The sequence below is a fragment of the Sinocyclocheilus grahami genome, unplaced genomic scaffold (genome assembly GCF_001515645.1).
Source record: "Sinocyclocheilus grahami isolate Dianchi unplaced genomic scaffold, SAMN03320097.WGS_v1.1 scaffold377.1, whole genome shotgun sequence".
Taxonomy (NCBI): domain Eukaryota; kingdom Metazoa; phylum Chordata; class Actinopteri; order Cypriniformes; family Cyprinidae; genus Sinocyclocheilus; species Sinocyclocheilus grahami.
Genome location: NW_015505556.1, coordinates 448,730 through 469,197, shown reverse-complemented (window position 1 = coordinate 469,197; position 20,468 = coordinate 448,730). Strand labels below are relative to the sequence as shown.

Sequence of the window (20,468 nt, the reverse complement as noted above, 5' to 3'; positions counted from 1 at the left end):
ACTATGATTGGGAATGTCGTGTATATAAAATTCTAATGAGAACATTATTATAATAAAACGTTGTGAATTCTATGGGTTTAGTTGCCGTGTTTCAGCGCGTTGTTATGGGAAGAGCGCATCCACAACAGGATCACACATTCTGACTATAGCATGCAATAACTGCGTCATTTTGTACATATATAAGTTGTAATATTATGTTTATGTTGTATTAATATTAATCTCAGGATGCATTTCCTTGAGTTAAATAAGCTGCCAGCAAAACGCTTCAGTTTACCATGTTCATTCAGCTCTTCAGCTTCAGCACGTGCAGCTCAACGGCTGCTATTTAAAACAGTGGTATTAATTTGTTACTTTTTCAAAATCATTGATACATTATTAATAACAACAACCACTTGTATTGTTCTCTTATTATTTTCATCAACAATATGGTTTAGTAATTAAAATCATTTAATTATTGTCCGTGCAGAGGCTATTCCGTTTTATTGATCTATGGCGCATTCATTTTGATTCTTTACACGTGTAATGATGTCCAGTGACTTGTTTGCATTATTTATGCATAATTTTATTTATTTGTAAGACTTTTTTATGACTAAATTTGGTAATGGGAGAGTAAAAATATTTTTAAAACGTACACCGTTCAAACTAGGCTGCTTATGTTGAAGTGTTTGGGATGTGGCTTTTAATGATGAGACCTTTTTTGTAATCAGGCTCTCAAAAAGTATATAACAGTTTGGATATAGATTTATCGGCCAACATATCGGTTATCGGCTTTCAAAAATAAAGAATAATCGGTTATCGGTATCGGCCAAAATTTTCATATCGGTGCATCCCTAGAAAAAATAATGGAAAAGCAGCACAAGCGAATAAAAAACCTGTAACTACTGTATGTCTGATATTTCATGTTTGCATCATGGTGACCGGCTGAAAGCTGCTGTTGCTTTTATAGAACATTTAAAGATAATAGTCTACTGGTGTTATATCTTCAGTCATTTTGAATTTGTATTATATCTGAACATATAATATGTTTAAGACAAGTTTGTACAAGATGTAGTTGTAGTACATGCATCTACATGCACAAGTGATTTGTTATTATTTACATCATGTTGACAATTTGTGGTGCACTTGGAATAGAATTTTCTTAAAATAGAGGGTTAATAAAGAAACAGATAATTTGAATAATGTTGTAGTTAAATTTTTAAGTTGACTAATTAAAAATCGTTTAAACCTTTTTTGTAATCAGGCTCTCAAAAAGTATATAACAGTTTGGATATAGATTTATCGGCCAACATATCGGTTATCGGCTTTCAAAAATAAAGAATAATCGGTTATCGGTATCGGCCAAAATTTTCATATCGGTGCATCCCTAGAAAAAATAATGGAAAAGCAGCACAAGCGAATAAAAAACCTGTAACTACTGTATGTCTGATATTTCATGTTTGCATCATGGTGACCGGCTGAAAGCTGCTGTTGCTTTTATAGAACATTTAAAGATAATAGTCTACTGGTGTTATATCTTCAGTCATTTTGAATTTGTATTATATCTGAACATATAATATGTTTAAGACAAGTTTGTACAAGATGTAGTTGTAGTACATGCATCTTTTCTGAAAAGATACTTAAGTGATTTGTTATTATTTACATCATGTTGACAATTTGTGGTGCACTTGGAATATAATTTTCTTAAAATAGAGGGTTAATAAAGAAACAGATAATTTGAATAATGTTGTAGTTACATTTTTAAGTTGACTAATTAAAAATCGTAAAAATTAAAAAAAAATCGAGAATCGGTCAAATGTTCTGAAAAAAAATCGAGATTTGAATTTTTTGCCAAATTGCCCAGCCCTAACACAAAAACTCTCACTTACACTGCAATCCTGTAAACAGACATGATATCGGGACGCAGGGTCATTTACAGTACCGTTCAAAATCTGGGGTCGTTAAGATTGATAAGAAATCGATAAGAAATTTTTGAGCACCAAATCAGCATATAAGAATAATTTCTGAAGGATCATGTGACACTGAAAACTGGAGTAATGGCTGCTGAAAAGTCAGCTTTGCCATCACAGAAATAAGTTACATTTTAAAGTATATTAAAACAGAAAAGAGAATTTCAGAGAACAGAACATTTTTACTAAAATTGCAATTATCTTTCATAATTGTAACTGTTTTTACTGTACTTTGGACCAAATGCAGACTTTAAAAAAAATCTTACGACAAACTGTAGTGTAAAAAACAGTGATAACCAAAACTTAATTTCTAGAAGTACAACTCCATGTTTATTCTACACAAAAATATAACACTAATACAGTAACAATACATAAGCTCGTTCTTAAAAACATACAGTGGGGTCCAAAATTCTGGGACCGCTACTGAAAATGCTGTAATTTTGCACTTTTATAATTTAACACATTATATTATGAGCATAACTTGAGTGAAAAGTTATAAAATAAAACAACAACTCGATTAATGTTGCTTTAATGACAGTAGAATTTGAACTGCATGAACTCCACAAGTAAAACTGATGAGGCAGGAACATCTGACTTTTTGTGCAAAGAGTCACATGATCAGTGTCAGAAATCTGTCTATTTGAGATTATCCAGAAATAGTGAAAAATCTTCACAACACATCATGTTTCTTTGTTTACATTAGTCAACTTCTCTATTTCTAGGCTTATTTAAAACAGTGGCATTAATTTGTTACTTTTTCACAATCATTGATATATTATTAATAACAACAACCACTTGTATTTTTCTCTTATTATTTTCATCAACAGTATGGTTTAGTAATTAAAATCATTTAATTATTGTCCGTGCAGAGGCTATTCCGTTTTATTGATCTGTGGCGCATTCATTTTGATTCTTTACACGTGTAATGATGTCCAGTGACTTGTTTGCATTATTTATGCATAATTTTATTTATTTGTAAGACTTTTTTATGACTAAATTTGGTAATGGGAGAGTAAAAATATTTTTAAAACGTACACCGTTCAAACTAGGCTGCTTATGTTGAAGTGTTTGGGATGTGGCTTTTAATGATGAGACCTTTTTTGTAATCAGGCTCTCAAAAAGTATATAACAGTTTGGATATAGATTTATCGGCCAACATATCGGTTATCGGCTTTCAAAAATAAAGAATAATCGGTTATCGGTATCGGCCAAAATTTTCATATCGGTGCATCCCTAGAAAAAATAATGGAAAAGCAGCACAAGCGAATAAAAAACCTGTAACTACTGTATGTCTGATATTTCATGTTTGCATCATGGTGACCGGCTGAAAGCTGCTGTTGCTTTTATAGAACATTTAAAGATAATAGTCTACTGGTGTTATATCTTCAGTCATTTTGAATTTGTATTATATCTGAACATATAATATGTTTAAGACAAGTTTGTACAAGATGTAGTTGTAGTACATGCATCTTTTCTGAAAAGATACTTAAGTGATTTGTTATTATTTACATCATGTTGACAATTTGTGGTGCACTTGGAATAGAATTTTCTTAAAATAGAGGGTTAATAAAGAAACAGATAATTTGAATAATGTTGTAGTTAAATTTTTAAGTTGACTAATTAAAAATCGTTTAAAAAAAAAAATCGAGAATCGGTCAAATGTTCTGAAAAAAAATCGAGATTTGAATTTTTTGCCAAATCGCCCAGCCCTAACACAAACACTCTCACTTATACTGCAATCCTGTAAACAGACATGATATCGGGGACGCAGGGTCATTTACAGTACCGTTCAAAATCTGGGGTCGTTAAGATTGATAAGAAATCGATAAGAAATTTTTGAGCACCAAATCAGCATATAAGAATAATTTCTGAAGGATCATGTGACACTGAAAACTGGAGTAATGGCTGCTGAAAAGTCAGCTTTGCCATCACAGAAATAAGTTACATTTTAAAGTATATTAAAACAGAAAAGAGAATTTCAGAGAACAGAACATTTTTACTAAAATTGCAATTATCTTTCATAATTGTAACTGTTTTTACTGTACTTTGGACCAAATGCAGACTTTAAAAAAAATCTTACGACAAACTGTAGTGTAAAAAACAGTGATAACCAAAACTTAATTTCTAGAAGTACAACTCCATGTTTATTCTACACAAAAATATAACACTAATACAGTAACAATACATAAGCTCGTTCTTAAAAACATACAGTGGGGTCCAAAATTCTGGGACCGCTACTGAAAATGCTGTAATTTTGCACTTTTATAATTTAACACATTATATTATGAGCATAACTTGAGTGAAAAGTTATAAAATAAAACAACAACTCGATTAATGTTGCTTTAATGACAGTAGAATTTGAACTGCATGAACTCCACAAGTAAAACTGATGAGGCAGGAACATCTGACTTTTTGTGCAAAGAGTCACATGATCAGTGTCAGAAATCTGTCTATTTGAGATTATCCAGAAATAGTGAAAAATCTTCACAACACATCATGTTTCTTTGTTTACATTAGTCAACTTCTCTATTTCTAGGCTTAACAAAAAGAGCCTCAGTGTAAATCTTAAGCAGAAAGAGAAAGAGCACAACAAGTTAGAGTGATATATAAGAAAGTAGGAGGAGATGGAAAGCTAGGAGTTGAGTGTAATAGGGGAAGGCAGAGCCAAAGACATTTGGAGGGATGGAAAGGCAGACGTTCCTCGTCTCCAATATCGTCTCCTGTGGAACTCATATTAGCAGCGATCAATGGCAGCGAGGGAGGAGAAGAAAAAGAGAAGGATGGAGGGACAGGCAGAGAAAGACAATGACGGTAGAGACGGGTAGCGACCATATCAGAGGTTATATTATTGTCAAGAAGCTAAACAAGAGGACGGTGCACAAATACACGAGATGGACATGCTCAAACGCATGATGGGATTCCAGGTGTAATTCTATAGCCACGGTGTCTACTGTTAAGGGAATAGAAATTTCATTTCGTGGCATGGCGTGGCACGGCTGTGCTCGAATATTCCTGCTCTGACGGGCATGCGGTCATAATAATAACTGTAAATTGATAGAGTGGCTTTATGAGCCTTCTGCTGGTGTGCTGATATTGGCCAGGCTCTCCTTGGGGCCATGGGAACCATCCACTGCTCTCCACAACAAGGCCTCCCTCACACACACACAAAATGGCGTGTGTTTGTCCCTTATCAGATAAAGTCACCAGCAGCATGTTACTTACTATTATTATTATTATTACTACTACTACTAAAAATAATTAAAATGTCCATAATTCTAAATGTAATAATAATCTAATTTGATAGAAAAATGTATTTAAAATAATAATAATAATTAGTATCATTATTACTACTAATAATAACTATAATAATAATAATAATAAATTGTAATAATAATCAGGGATAATATGATTAAATAAAACTTTTAACAATTTTTGTTAATTGAAATAAAGCTGAAATTACAAAAATAATATTAGATGAAAATGTTGCCTTGGCAATTAAATAAATTTAAATAAAATAAAATGCCATTTGAAATACAAATAAATAAATCCTAAATAGTAATTTTTTTAAAGCACATACAATTTCTAAAAATTAAACAAATTAAAATGAAAACTGAAAATATAAAATAAAAGCTTATCCAAAATATCAATAAAAACTAATATAGTATATAAATACTCCTAAAATGACACTCATAATAAAATAATATATAAATAATAATAATAATAACAATAATCATAAAAAGAGGAAGAAGGTTTTGTGATTGGTCTAAACCCCCCAGACACAGCACCAGATTTTTTTGCAATCTCCAGATCGCATACTCCTTGGAACAACTGCATTTTGTCATTTCATTTCACTCTTTATTTTTCCCCTCCACAATGCAACATGCAGCTCTCTGATGACTCCGAAACTGAGATTGCGTCTAAAATCCAGTGCCATGATTTCATTACTTGGTAAGTTGCCAAAATAAAGGAAGGCGATGGAGAAGAAGGTTGTGTCACGCTGTATTGTGTCCCCTCAGAAACATGAGTGCTCTGGTACGATGAGGCCGTGGATATTAACAATCCACTAGCATCATATTTTGTGACTTTTATACCATTGAAAAGACACTGCAAGATTATTCAATAAATATACTGCATACGACTGCTGGAGTGACATGCTCTCTCGCTCTCTCTCTCTCTCTCTATATCTACCTCTCCCCCTCAGTTTTTATGCTCGTTAAAGAGAGGCCCTTGATTAATCTGCTAGGAAGCAGATGCCCCTGCAGGGCCGCTTTCAGCGTTTCATTAATTACCGCGATTGTAATAACGGCTATTGTGTGCGTGTACTGCGTGTTAGCTTTAAAACACCACTCTCCTGAGGGAGCATACTGACTCCAGAACAGCCAACAGCCTCGGAGTAACCCCACCATCGCGAAAACTATACCAACTTCTGCCTCCTGCCAATATGATTTTTATCAGAAATAAGAAATTAAAGCCATGAAGAATTTCTGTGCCAATAGCGTAACCACATGAAATTGCAAAAAATAATGACTGTTTTCAAGTAGGTTTACCAAACACTCCACCGTCTGCTATTGTACAGGATAAACAGGTAGTCTCACCCATAAATGTAATGCAAAATTATTTGTATTTTTGATAAGTTGCATGATTATTGTAGGTAGAAAGGCTTGTCTTAAGCAACAATCATTCATTTATAAGTCTAACTCAAAAATTTTAGAGGCAATCTACAAAAGTAAACATACAAGAGACACATTAAACTGACACTTCTTTCAAGACAGTGGAGAAACAACACACACACACAAACCTGCTGGGCAGTGGTTGGTACGGTGCTCGGTCAGGTCTGCCAGGCACTCAAAGTCCTGTTGGCAGTTGTCACAGGTGAAGATGGAGTCGTCATCTAAATCCTCCTCTCCCACCCTCTCGTCATGACTGGTCACACTCTGTTCTCCGTCCTCACCCGCCGCCCGGCTCTCCTTTCTATCAGTCTCTCGCTCTGATACTGCTGCATCTATGTATATACACACACACGCACCGCAGAGAGAAAGGGGCAAGATGTGTGAGGTTAAGGGATTGCTATTGACAGGTGAATCAAACTTTAATAATTATTTCTGGCCTGTTATGTGTTGTACTTCATATATGTGCTGATGCAGAGCTTTTGCAAATGTCACGGGCAGCAAAACTTACTGTACTTGTCAAAACTTAAATCAATAAAAAAAATTATAAATACAAGCAGGTTGTATCTGGTGTTGGGGAAGCTATTTTGAGACTGCAGGTTGACAAGACAGAACTTAAGTCTAAACTAAAGTCAAGTGACTTTTTTGAAAAAGAAGTATTCATATACATATTCACACAGACGACATACATACATACATACATACATAAATACACACACACAAACACGTATGTTATTAAAGCTTTATTCTCAAGCACATTGAGGGTTGAATAAACTGATTGCGTTGCTGTCAAAATTGAACTAATAAAATTACATAATATACAACTAATAAAAAATAAAAAATGACTAGAAACCTAAAATCTAAATAAAATCTAAACCTAGTGTTGAATAGCATCATTTAACTTAATTTTACATAAAATGCTATGTTTAGTAGGGATGCACGATATATCGGCCACCATATCGGTATCGGCCCATATCGGCTCATTTTTTCTGTTATCGGTATCGGCCAAAATTTTCATATCGGTGCATCCCTAATGTTTAGTACAAATATTACTGTGTAGGAATTCAAATCAGTGAATCATTTTATGCTTAATTTAATGATCCAAATGAATGACTTACTAGAATAAATCAAACTTTCCAAATGTTACAAAGAATATGCAGGAAAAAAACAATAAGAGTTTACAAATCTACTTTTGAGAGAGGGAGAGAAAGAAAGAGAGAGTAGCATTTAGGATTAACCAATTCACTAGAATGAATCAAACTTTCCAAATGTTACATAAAGAATATACCAATACCAATAAGACTCGCTCTACAAATCTACATTTGAGAGAGAGAAAGAAAGAGAGTAGAAGTTAAGATGAACCAATTCACTTGAATCAATTAAACTTCCCAATGCTATATTTGAGAGAGTCACTAATTGCTAGAAAATGCAATACATTACTGGAAAAACCCCACTGTTAAAAATGACCTAAAAGAGATCACGTTTCTCAGCCTCTTAGCATAAATCTCAACCCTAAGTGTGTCTAGTCTGAGTCAAAACAACATCAAAGCTCCCATGCGCCGCTAGACTGAAGTGTAAGAGAGGGGCCCGAGGCTTCGAGAGCCACTTGAGCGCGAGCCACCCAGTCGCTTGTGGCACACAGTAAGGACCAGTGGAGAAATCTGCCACTGCAATCCTCCTTCCGCCATTGTGGCTCCATTTTCACACCTTATTATCACATTAAAGGCTCTATGCTGAAAGGACTACACACGAGACTGAAGGAAGAGGGAGGAGAGAGCAAGATTGAGTGAGAGGGAAAGAGCGAGAGACAGAGGAAGTGAGACAAGGCGGCGTACAAAATGTGGGGTAGTAAGAGATTGTGAGACAGAATGAGAGCAAAGAGAACATGATAAGATTGATCCAAATTAAGACACAAAGGCCCCTGTCACACCTGCCATTAACATGCGCTTTTGGTGGTCGGATCACAATCGGATACCACTTGACCACTTTAAAAGCCATGTGATTGCACTGTGATTACCTAGACCACATATGGAGGAAGTCAGATACCATTCTGACCACACTCTGCAAAAGTGTCAATGCTAATATGTTTTGTTATCCGCATATGTCACAAATAATATATAACAAAATTATTCAAATTCACCCTCTTATGATTTGACTGCAAGATCACATTGAGATCCGTTGATGGATAAAACCAAAACCCTACAGATATAGATATGTAAAACGGAATAAAAGATCTGTCGCTACTTCAGTTTCATCATGACTTAAATGTGAACAAGAGGGCAAACGATTTTATAATCAATATCCCATAAATTATTCCACTGGACTATAATTGAAATCTCTCGTTTCAATCCCTAAATCCGCGCTTATGTCAATTCCAGTCTATCCAAACGTGAGGGAGCTTTAAAACAATGTTTTTCACTTTTATCCCCTAATAGCATCCTTCACTGGCAATGTATCTAAATGCAATAGCGCACAACAGGAATGACTGAATTATCCATCAATGTTTTTCAAATTTGTTAAATGATGGAACGCGTTTAGTTAACGCAACTTCTGATGCAATACGCAACCAGTTTTCCATTTCACGTGTAAGTGTGATCAGCTCCAATACACTGAAATGGAAAAGAATATGAAACGTGTTACTGAATAAAAGAAATCAAATAGGCAGTAAAAAACAACATCGGCAACGAGGGAAACCGAGGAGCTGAGAAAAAGAGCAGGGAAAGGAGGAAACGTGAGGGCAGAGGGAGCGGGAAAGGGGAGGGAGGAAGTGGGGGCCGGAGAGAGGGAGGGCTGCTCACCGGCTCCCCCGGGCTTAACATCCTGTCTAATCATCCTGGACTTGTGCAATCAGAGAGAAGCAGGAGGTGGCCATTCCTGTGCTCCACACATTCTGATCAGCTCTAATTTGGCCAGGCCTGGCGCTGCATTACGGCGCGCCGCAGCAGCCCACGCTAATGGGGCCTGCGGATCGGAGCCCAGCCAGAGGAGAGCCTGGGCCTCGCTTTGGGCCCCGGCCCAGTCCGGACTGCAGGTGGATATGGGTGAGGGGGGGCTGGTGGGCTCGGTATCTGGAGGGGCATTTGGATAAGGAAGCGTTGAGGTGCTCTAGTTTATTTCGCCCCCACCAGAGCAGAGGGTAGAGAGGTGGGGGTGAAGGTGGGGGCATCGTGGTGGTTTGGAGGGTGGTGCGGGCTGGGCGAGGGGGTAGGAGGGGTATGGCCATCTGTCCAGTGGTGAGAACACCGTCTGGACAGGGAGGAGAACGGCCCCTAACTGACACTACACTGATAGAGCCCTGAGCAGCAGTTACACACATACACACACCCGCAAACACACAAAATGTGCATTAACTACACTATTTCATCCATGAGAGCTTCTAATCTCGGGGAAAATGGATGGTGGCAGTAACCCTCGAACACTCCCTACCTCTCCTCACTCAATCACACACACTCGCACACACACCCTGATTCCCCCAGGTACCCTCGTGCCAGAGGTACAGGCACTGCCAACCAAGGCACATGCCAGCACAACCTGCTACCATGGCAACGAGGGAGGAGCAGGAGGGGGCCTTTCCCTACCCTTCTCCACTCTCCATCCCTCCATCTCTCCGGTCGTAAGCAGGGCTTGCTGGCGTACACAGAAACGAGGATGAAAGTGGCCAGCGGAGCGCTTGACACCGCTAACCTGCCTTTTAAACTTCTCCATCCTTCTTTTTCATTCTCTTTTTGCATCTTCCTTTCATTACTGTGTCTCTTCCCCCTCCTTTCCCGTAAGCGTATGCCCTCTCAGGAGGGAATAGGGGAGGGGAGTCTCTAGAGGGGGCCCTCCAGAACACACTCCATTAGAGTGCAGGGCCACCGTCATTACAGGGCTCCATTTCTCTCTCTGCAGTGGAAGATTGATACACACGCATCACGCACCTCAGCTGCGGTCGTTCCACCTCCGACCGCGGCCTTGACAAATACACACGAGCGCAAACGTGTGCATAAACATGACGCATGGAGAGAAGAGAGGCTGATGGACATGGGGTGGGGCCAGGGTCGAGGTGAGGTCCATGAACGTTTTGAGATTGGGGTTCACCCAAAGCACCTCGCTTTTTATTTTTGTGCATTTGACAGTGGAAATGTTTAAAGAAATAGGATACATAAAAAATAACAGTTATTTGCTTACCCTCACCAATGTTTTTGCCATATGACTTTGTCTGTGAGAAAAAGGGAAGACCGTGTTATATATGCTCCTTTGCTTACATTAAAATGGGAACTTCAAAAAGCCATACAATACCTTTTTGCACCAAAAGACAAAAATGTAAGTTTTTTTTACTGATGTTCTTCCTAAATCATTGGGTTTGCAAGTCTAATTTCATTAACAAATCATTCAGACTAGTTCTGAAAATTGAATCGAATAGTTTGAAATTGAATGATCCATTGCTTACATTTTAACCAGTTTTTCACAAAAAAAGTGATTGTATGATTTAAAAAAGACTTGAAATATAGCATATGAGCCATTATAGACCACACTTTTGGTACTTCTATGTGTTTTTGTGTCCTTTTTGAAGCTTGAGAGCTCCAGTTCCAATTGCAGCTGGACTGAAAAGAGTAAAAAGCACACATTTTTCATTTTGTGTTCCTATGAAGAAGCCATACAGCTTTCAACATGAGAGCAAGTAATGACAGATTTTAGCTACACGTTCCCTTTAACGCCCTCACAGGCAAAACCTAGAAGTGACTTAAGGTCAAGGCAAACAGGCTAAGCAGAATCATTCAGAATTTTTAAACACAGGCCGACTGTGGCATGGTCAAGCTCAATGAAATCTGGGCTGTTGAGAATACCATCCAAAGAGACTAAAGATTTTAAAGAAAGTCATTCAAAAGAACCATTTTTTTATGCTCTCGGATATTCTTAGCGCTCAAATAATTCTCCGCTCTGCTCCATACTCCGCTAACATATATCTCCAGCACGCATTTCCTGACAGAAACCGTGCTGCTATTTTTGTTTCATTACTGTAATAGCTGTCAAGCTAGCAAGTCTGTGGTAAGTGAGCTGCTATCTGTGTTGTTAATGTAGTAGAAATGTGTTAGCGACATAATGTGGTGTTTAATATTTTTATAATGTTGTGCTTCAGGTGGGCTGTTGTGGTTCAGATGAGTATGGGGGGCAATTTTGTCCCTTCAGTGTCCTTTTGCAACGAGTTGGAGGACAGACGCACACACTGGCATACCTCACAACAGGGCCTAGACTCCCTCTACTGTGAGAGGGCTAGGTGAGAAACAAGCCAAAGAGACACAACACTTCTGTGTGTGCGTGTTTGGTGAGGGTTAGTGAGTGGACAACGGTGTTGCGAACTTGATTGAAAGCTCCATTTATCAGAGTAGAAGTGATTACTGCAGTTTTTGATAATAATGACCTTGGTATGTTGATGACAAAGACTTCACCAAACACACACATGCTCTTTTGAGACTTTGCCGTCCCAGGTGGCGAACACTTTCCACCCCGCATTTGTTCATGTATGTGAGAGAGTATTTTATCAATACTTTAAGTTAGGGTGCGTGCTGCTGTCCTCTTTCATGTGCAAGAGCGATGTGTTAATGAGTATTTGGGGGTCCTCAGCAGGGGATGTGCCCGGAGTCCACCTAACTCTCTCACAGCCAGCTGGAGTCCCTGTCCCTCACTCTGCGGGCCATTATCTCTAAGAGACAGCCTGTCCCAGCACCAAAAACTCACACACATTTACCCACCATAAACCTACACAACAGATACAAAGAACATAAACGCACTACACAAGGGTATTATAAACGTACAACCAACACACACACAAATTCACTCTTAATTAACAAACCTACTCATTATTCTCAAAAAGTGAGTGTGTACATAATTGTATAGTTCTGTCAGAGCTACACATCTGCTTGGTGCTCAAATTGGACTCGGTTTGAGCCTAACCTCGAGTCTAGCTAGTCGGTATAGACCTTTTTCACATTTCCGGGTTTCTCAGCAGCGGAAGTCGTCATAGTTGGGTTTACTTCGAAAGCAGACAGAGACTGATGACGGCAGTCAGAAGAGAGAACAATGTCAAATTTACCGTCCCTCCCATAGACGCTGCATTAAAAACACCCTCACATTAGCATTAACTTGTTTTTTTGTAATTTGATACATCTGTGATATAATACAGCATATAGTGTTTTAATTGTGCATACATTTTTTTAAATCAAAATATAAAAAAAATTTAGAGGATTTACGATGCTGATGACCATTGAAACGCATCACAGTCTTGTGAAACGGGTCCATTCCTTACTGTTTTTATAAATAAAAAGTAATAAATAGAAAAACATTTTATAATATATATTCATTTATGATCTATCACTTTAACATACACACATGTATACCTTCAAAACTGATTATACATTAAAGTAAAAATGTCTTTCTTTTCTTTTTTTTTTTTAAGTATGTCTCAAGAATTGCAGCTGGCTGAATAAAAATAAAGTTTCATTTCCAATTCTAAGACATACCCATTTGCACTTACATAAAAAGATGCTTCAAAAAATTCTCAAAAATAGCTTCAGCGATTTTTAACAGAAGAAATAATCATATTCATATGTTACTAAGTAATTCAATGGTGCTCAAGGGTTGCAGTCATTAAATGCAATCCCAAGGGTCGGCATCCTTTCTAAAAATGGTAGATTGCATATACTAATGCAAAAGAAAAAATATTAATATTCATAAAGCCAACTTTTTAAACCACATGCACTTACAACATGGTCTTACTGAAACTCTGATTTGAGCAGTTTATCATTATCATTATATATTAATGATTGTTTTTCCTTATGATATTGTATAATATTCATAGTTCTACTAATAGCCCTTTCTTACTCTTTATATTAAACAGGGTTGTGTTCGTTTTACATAAGGTTGAGCCTCAGGTCATGCGTGTGTGAGATAGTGGCGGTGGTTTTGGGGAGGTAGGGGGTGCTACAATCGCCAAGATACCAAACCCACCCCACACACTTTCTCTCTCAGGAAAGACAAACAGCCATGTTTGTGTGGGGTAATTAGATGAGGAGAAGTGAATTAGCAGAATCCACAGAGCAGTCATGTTGCCGAGCACAGCCCCGCCTTACAGGGACCTGCTAATTTCCCCTCGTTAGGTTGATATGTGTTTTTTTTTTTTTTTTAAAGCATGGTGCAGCTTCCATCATGAGAGTGGGAAATAATTAGCATTGGTGTGATGCTGCCCTTAATGGACACCACAAGGCATCCTCCAGACTGATGGGAGGAACAACAAAATGACAAAGCGACAAAGAATCAAGAAGATGCTTTAGTGCCACTAAGCGTCCACAGATCTAACGGTACAACTATGTTGTCTTCCTAATCGGCCACCGTGCACAATAAATATTAAATATAAAATAACATTAATCTGCATGACAAGTGCAGTTTTTTCTGAGTTGAATTTTGGATAAAAATGTCTGATTGAACTAAATGAATAAGCAAACACACTAGGAGTCAAACTTTTTCATTTGTATCCTGGAAACAAAACAAATAAAAAAAATCAGTCTCCCCTCCTCTAGAGACCCAGCACCCAACGCTTGTGCACCCAGACACAGAGAAAGAAAGAAAAAAAAGAGTTGGAGATGATGAAAGAGCGTGTCATGGAAGGATGGGAATTAAATCACAAAAACACACAAACAGTCGTACAGCTGCTCACCGATGCCATCACCTGTTCTAGCTCGTGGTTCCGCAAGTCGACACGCGAACGTGCGAACCTCGCATACCCACTACGACGCGGAAATATACAAGCGCGGTGACATGCTAATGCATACACACACACACACTTTGTTGTCATTTGGAAGTGTGTAGGCCTTCTTGCATTACTATGCTGTTACATTATGATTATATATTCAGTGGCATAAAAGGGTCTTTAAAATTACAATAATATCGCTTATCGCATTTATTTCTGGGGCAATATATCGCACAACAAAAAGTTGTTATCGTGACAGGCCTAACTGATGGCAAACTTTGAGAATGTAAAAAAATATAAATAAATAAAAAAACAAGGTAACAATAATCTGACTTTAATTGAAGTGTTGAGACCCTTCAGGAACACATTTCATGTAAACGCTCCTCAAGAAAGGCATTTGACTAAGATCAGGTGAACCCAAAAGCCAACTCATTATACAGGCCTTTCCTTAACACTGATAACACTTTCCTTAACACTCAGTTTTTAAAAAGTCTGATTTCTTGTTTAATATACATTTAAACTGGATGAAATGAAAATTTCATCTTCATACCTGCCAATGAAAATGTTGGCAGGTAACAATCTGAACTTCTGGCCCAACCAAGCCTCCAAAAACAGCTCTGCTCTGTACTGCACTGACTGCAGCACATACCTTTCTTTCTCCCTGTCAATAGTAATCCACATGATCTGGAGTTAGATCGCAACTGATCATGATAAAATGATCATGAAATCTATTTATCTTCTAAATACACTTTCCTGCACAAATAAGTTTGCCTTTGTAATATTTAATTAAAATAACTTCAAACAAGCTTACAAGCTTACTTTTTGGCTGTCAACACCCCCTCCTGCCACTAACCTGTCATATAGAAACAACTTTTCACAATCCAATCAAATCTCAACAGGTGAATGCTATCACATCCCTCCCTACTGTATCCTGTATCTTTCAGTGCAAGGACTAATTTATTCATAATCCCCCCAAAAAAATGCATAGCTGTGTAGTTTGTTGGAAAACATGCAGTCCAAAAAAGCAGCTTGGTTGATGCTGTGGTAATATTTTCACGCTCCCGTCCCATCCAAATCCGTACAGATGCGTCTCCTCGTTTGAAAACGCTCGAGTAGTGAAAAGGGCTTCTGAGGTAATAGGTTGAAAAGCAAAATCTAATATTCAGAAAGATGTACGATCTAAAACAGCCCGCTTGGATTTTGCCAGATAGAAATTTTCCTCTCCAGAGAGGAGGTGTAATCAAACTCGTCAAGTCGTGCGATATTACATTCTGAGTGTGGCAAAGTGCCTTTATGTTCAGACAGGAAGCGCCTCTAAGCCTCCAGTCCAGTATGCACCTGGACGCCATCCTCTTGTGTCTTATGAAAAACTCTCCCTCCTTTCCTCCCTTCCTCTGTGCGCAGGGCAGCAGGCCATGTGGAATTGATATTAGAGATTGTGATGCAGCGGGTCGTCTCCGAGGGAGCAGGGGGTTGGATGTATGGTGCAGGACGCCACACTAGCGAAATCATACCTGTATGTACAGAGGAGTCCCAACCACTGGCGCACTCTGTAGATTCGGCCTCTTCCACCGCTACCGAAAAAAAGAGAGAGAGCGTATTAGAGCGTTTGTGCAGCCAAACCACACATTTCAGGCACACAAACATTTTCGGCATTCTTCTCAGAAGCGCGCCACATAAACGGTGGCCCATCGTGAGCCTATGATGTGTTCGATCTGATTGTTGGATGCACATCAAAGGGCTTTATTGTGTGTATGTGCTCTTTGTTTGTCTATGTGCTAATTTTGGAGGTGCAAAACAGGTAACGGGAGGCAGTGAGATGAGAGGTGGTATGTGTGATGAAGGTTTTCCTGGGCATAGTCAAGGAAGGAAGCCCCACTGGCACACAAACAGGAAGCAGCAGTGTTCAGGACACAATAAGAACTTGGACCCCCCCCCACAGCCTCACCCCCATAAACACACACACACACACACACACACACACAATACTGGTCTCTACAAAACTCCCCGTAGCCTGGAAGCACTTTGGCACACAGTCTAGAATGGAAACACACACTGTAACTTTTCAAAAACAAACACAGTCAGTAATTTGTGTAGCCTCTCCACATTAGAGGCATCAGTGCATGAAGGAATATGTAGAGTAATTTATAACAGCACTTTTTCAGCATGAATGGACTATTAAGTGTAGAAGTCTTCACACTTGGTGAACAATGTCCATGAAGATAAGGAACAAAAAGCAGGAAAGGTACACATCAATGATGAGGTTCAAAAAGGGCTAAGACATAATTAAGTTATCAAACTAACCACAAAAGTATTTAAAGTGTTAATTAAGCCAAAATTTAACTTATGTTATTATTTACTCACTCTCGTGTTGTTTCAAACCCTTGAGTTTTTTTGAAAGTCAATAGGGATTGGAGCAGTCAAGCTTTAAAATAAAATAAAATAAAATAAAATAAAAAGAGGCATTAATGTGAATGTTCACACTGCTCTTTTTCAGTTATAATAAAAGTCAATAGGGATTGGAGCAGTCAAGCTTAAAAATAAAATAAACAATGAAATATATATATAAAATATGAAAAATAAAAATAAAATAAAACATTCTGCCTAATATCACTTAAGTCACTTTCGCCTTCAGTATCTGCTAAATACATGTTAATGCAATTTTTTTCTTTTGTTCACAGGAGAATGAAAGTCATACAAGTTTACACTAATATGAGTGTGAGTAAATGATAGAGGTTTATTATTTGAGTGAACTGTTCCTTTAAATAGAGTTCATGTGAGAAAAGAAACAAAAAAGTGGGAACAAGAAAGACAGAGAGAGCCAGAGAAAGCACAGAGAGAGACTGAATCTGCTCTGTGTAAAGGAAATTGTGGTTAGTTATGCTCCCACTAGCATTGGGCATCACTGCAGTCTCACTAAACCCACTTCCTCTCAGGAAAAGACTCTCAGACAAAGCGGGAAAAAAATGAGAGACAAAAGGAGAGAAAGACAGGGAGGTGAGGGAAAGAGAGAGAGTAAGGCACAAACTGCACTGTCCCTGACAGCCATACTGCATTCCTTCCACATTATCAGTTCCTTAATTACACACAGACTCTCTTTTCCTCTGAAAAACACACACACACACACACACACACACACACACACCACTGCAGAAAGTGCTGTCTGGGCCACCGTACACCGTCCTCGCTGAAGCTGTTCCCAGCAGGGTGGTCGGTGTGAACTCGACTCCACTACCATCTCCCTATTCCATATTCTACTCCCAAGCCAAGGCCCACAGGCCCCTGTTTTCCCTCTCAGTGCTGTGGAATATCAGGACCGCAAACGCTTCAGCCAGGAGTTCCAGCGCAAAGCCTGCCGTCAAGGCCCGAGGAGCCGAGCCAGGTCAGAATGACTGGCTTGTTACCGGACGCCAATCGCTTGAGCCCAGAAACAACAGAAGGCCTTTGCTAACAGGACACTGAGGTCTTCTCTTCCACTCCTTTCAAAGTCAAGGGATACGTCACACCTCTCTGCCTTTCTCTTGTCCTTTGTTTAAAAGTCTCTCACATTTCCCCCACCGTTACTCAAATTCCCACTCTAAAATGACATTTGGCTGGATTTTTGCTTCTGTTTATTCTTGTTCCAGACATGGAGGCAGTGTTGAGTAGAACTGGAATACATGTAATTCATAAACAGATTACAAAAATCAAGTGGTTGGGTCAGTCACAAAATATGGTGGGCATATATGGTGTCCCTCAAGTGTTGTCTCATAAACAGATTAAAAAAATTACAATTCATAATCAGATTACAAAAATCAAGTGCTTGGGTCTTTCACAAAATGTGGTGATATAGTATCCCTTGAGTGTTCTCTAATAAAAAACAGCTTTAAAATGTTCAAGAAAGCCCACATAAAAAGGTATCATTGTGTAACCTGGAAAATTATGTAAATGAAAACAAATAAAATAAGACTATTTTAATGTAGTTTTTTTCACATTAAATAATAACAATTATGGTGCTTACTATTGCTCATACTCAAGTATTATTATTATTATTATTAAAAACATATAACTACTACATTTACAGCTATTTATTTATTTAAATTCAGTTTGTTTTCCCAGGTTAAACATTAGTTCAAGTTCTAACAAGTGTGCAAACAAAGCAAAACTAAATAATAATATAAATATTTTTAAATAGTTTATTTAGTATAATGAACTATGCATTTTAATAGACAAAATACAATTTAATTTAAAAAAATAAATAAACTTGTGAGAACATTTAAATCAGTTTCTTTTCAAATCAGAAAGTCTAAAAGGATTTTAAAAATTACCCCTTTGTAATTACCAACTGAGTATATTACACTGTAAAATACACTTGTGTGATTTAAACATTGAGTACTTGTCGGACTAAACAATAAATTGGTTTGTAATTCACAAATGAATATGACTGCAGCCAGGCAGCATCTTACCTTGCACATTTAGCACAGCGCAACTCATGTAATTTGTAATCAGGATGGGGGGAGTTCAACCAGAATACAATCATGGTGGGGCCAGTCATGAACATTTTATACCGGGCCCAGCAATTGCTTACTGTGGCCCTGATCAGGATAAAATCAGAATGCATCTACCCAGCTTAGATGCTCTCCTACTCTTCTCTGACCATCTCTTCCCTTCACTGTAAGTTTGTTTTTGTGTGTTCTTTCTCTGTTCACAGAATAGTTTCTCTCCCGGCCTGAGTCGCTTGGATGCGGTGCTGTACTGTTTATCAGGGGAGATATCATGCTGCTTTTTCTAGTCAGATCTTGCTCTCTTGTTCTCCACTGCGCAGGGCTGGGCTTCTCTCCCCCTGGCTTTATGGTATGCTCCCGGTAGTCTGTAAGATCCACTATGAGTGCTGCTACTCATACAACAAAACCGCACACTTACAAACACACACACAGAAAGTACAGTATCTCTCCAGAAACCCAACCTACACTGCAGGTGCTAAGCACACTCAAGACACCCACACTCACACAAAACTTCTACCTTCCTTAAGAAGAGATAATTAGTGGTGATTATTTGCTCATATTCATGGTTAGAGATTTACACAAACCCCTAACCCTAAGTATTAAAGGGATAGTTCACCTCTATGCATATCATCTGTGGAAAACGATATTTTGAAAAAGCAGCAGTTTTTGTCCAAAAAGTCAAAATTTCCCTTCTGAAACGTATATTAAAAAAAGATGACACATACAAATATTGTCTTTTGTGTTCCACAGCGAGCAACTAATACTGTAACATTTGTGCTATAAACATTAAAGATACCTGAAATTCTGTGGCTCGTTGAAGAGAGGCATTAGGGCTGCACAAAATGCAGATTTTTCTGCAATTAAAAGTTTTTTTTGTGTTTTTTTTTTAATGTGCTTGTTTATATCCCTGCACAACATGGCCAAAATAATGAATTAATTATCAACATGACATTAAAATAGTAATTATGATTACAATTAATAATAATAATTATTATACTAATTATTTAAAAGTTTTATCATTTTATATAAGAATTAGTGGTGTCAAAATTAGCTCGTTAACGCAGGCGATGAATTTTTTCAGTTTAACGCGTTAAAGATATTTAACGCAATTAACGCAGGGGCGGGGCTAGGGTTGGCCACCCCACTCACAACTGCAGCGTCTGTCACTTTTTCTCTTGACAAAAAGTGCATTTATTCAGTCGCAGAACGACTGAGAACGGGAGATGTTGCAGACGCGCGCTCCTCTTCACTTCAGCGTCAGGCGAGAGTCAAACGAGCGCGGAAACGGTACTGTGCTCGCAGCGTGTGCTCTTCAATTGCACGCACAAAGGCGGTGGCGCGCGCTGTAGCCTGTATCGTTTCATATCAAAGCACGAAATAAACTAATATATTTTATATGAGTCACATTTAAGAACATGTCTCTGAAATAGTTTTCAAAACTGTCCTGGAGCAGCCCAGCACTCTCTCACTCATCTAACACACCCAATTTAACTCGTCAGCTCATTATTTATTATAATGGGTTTATGTGAAGATTGTTTTAAAGTTCACTTAAATTAGAAGTAATTTTTTCAAGTCTAATAAATGTTAAAATTGATAGCTCTCAATTATACTGTAATGTTGAATGGCTATAGTCAATGGTTAA

At 38.0% G+C, this 20,468-nt stretch overlaps 1 protein-coding gene across 1 annotated transcript in view; it reads right to left on the bottom strand.

Moving 5' to 3' along the window:
• Positions 1-20,468, bottom strand: part of znf423 (zinc finger protein 423) — a 174,080-nt gene that overhangs the window by 126,301 nt on the left and 27,311 nt on the right. Inside the window, exons 2-3 of the mRNA XM_016230807.1 lie at positions 15,857-15,916; positions 6,745-6,948 (exon numbers count right to left, since the gene is read on the bottom strand). Of these exons, the coding sequence (XP_016086293.1) occupies positions 6,745-6,948; positions 15,857-15,916 (264 nt within the window). The remainder of the gene's footprint in view (positions 1-6,744; positions 6,949-15,856; positions 15,917-20,468) is intronic.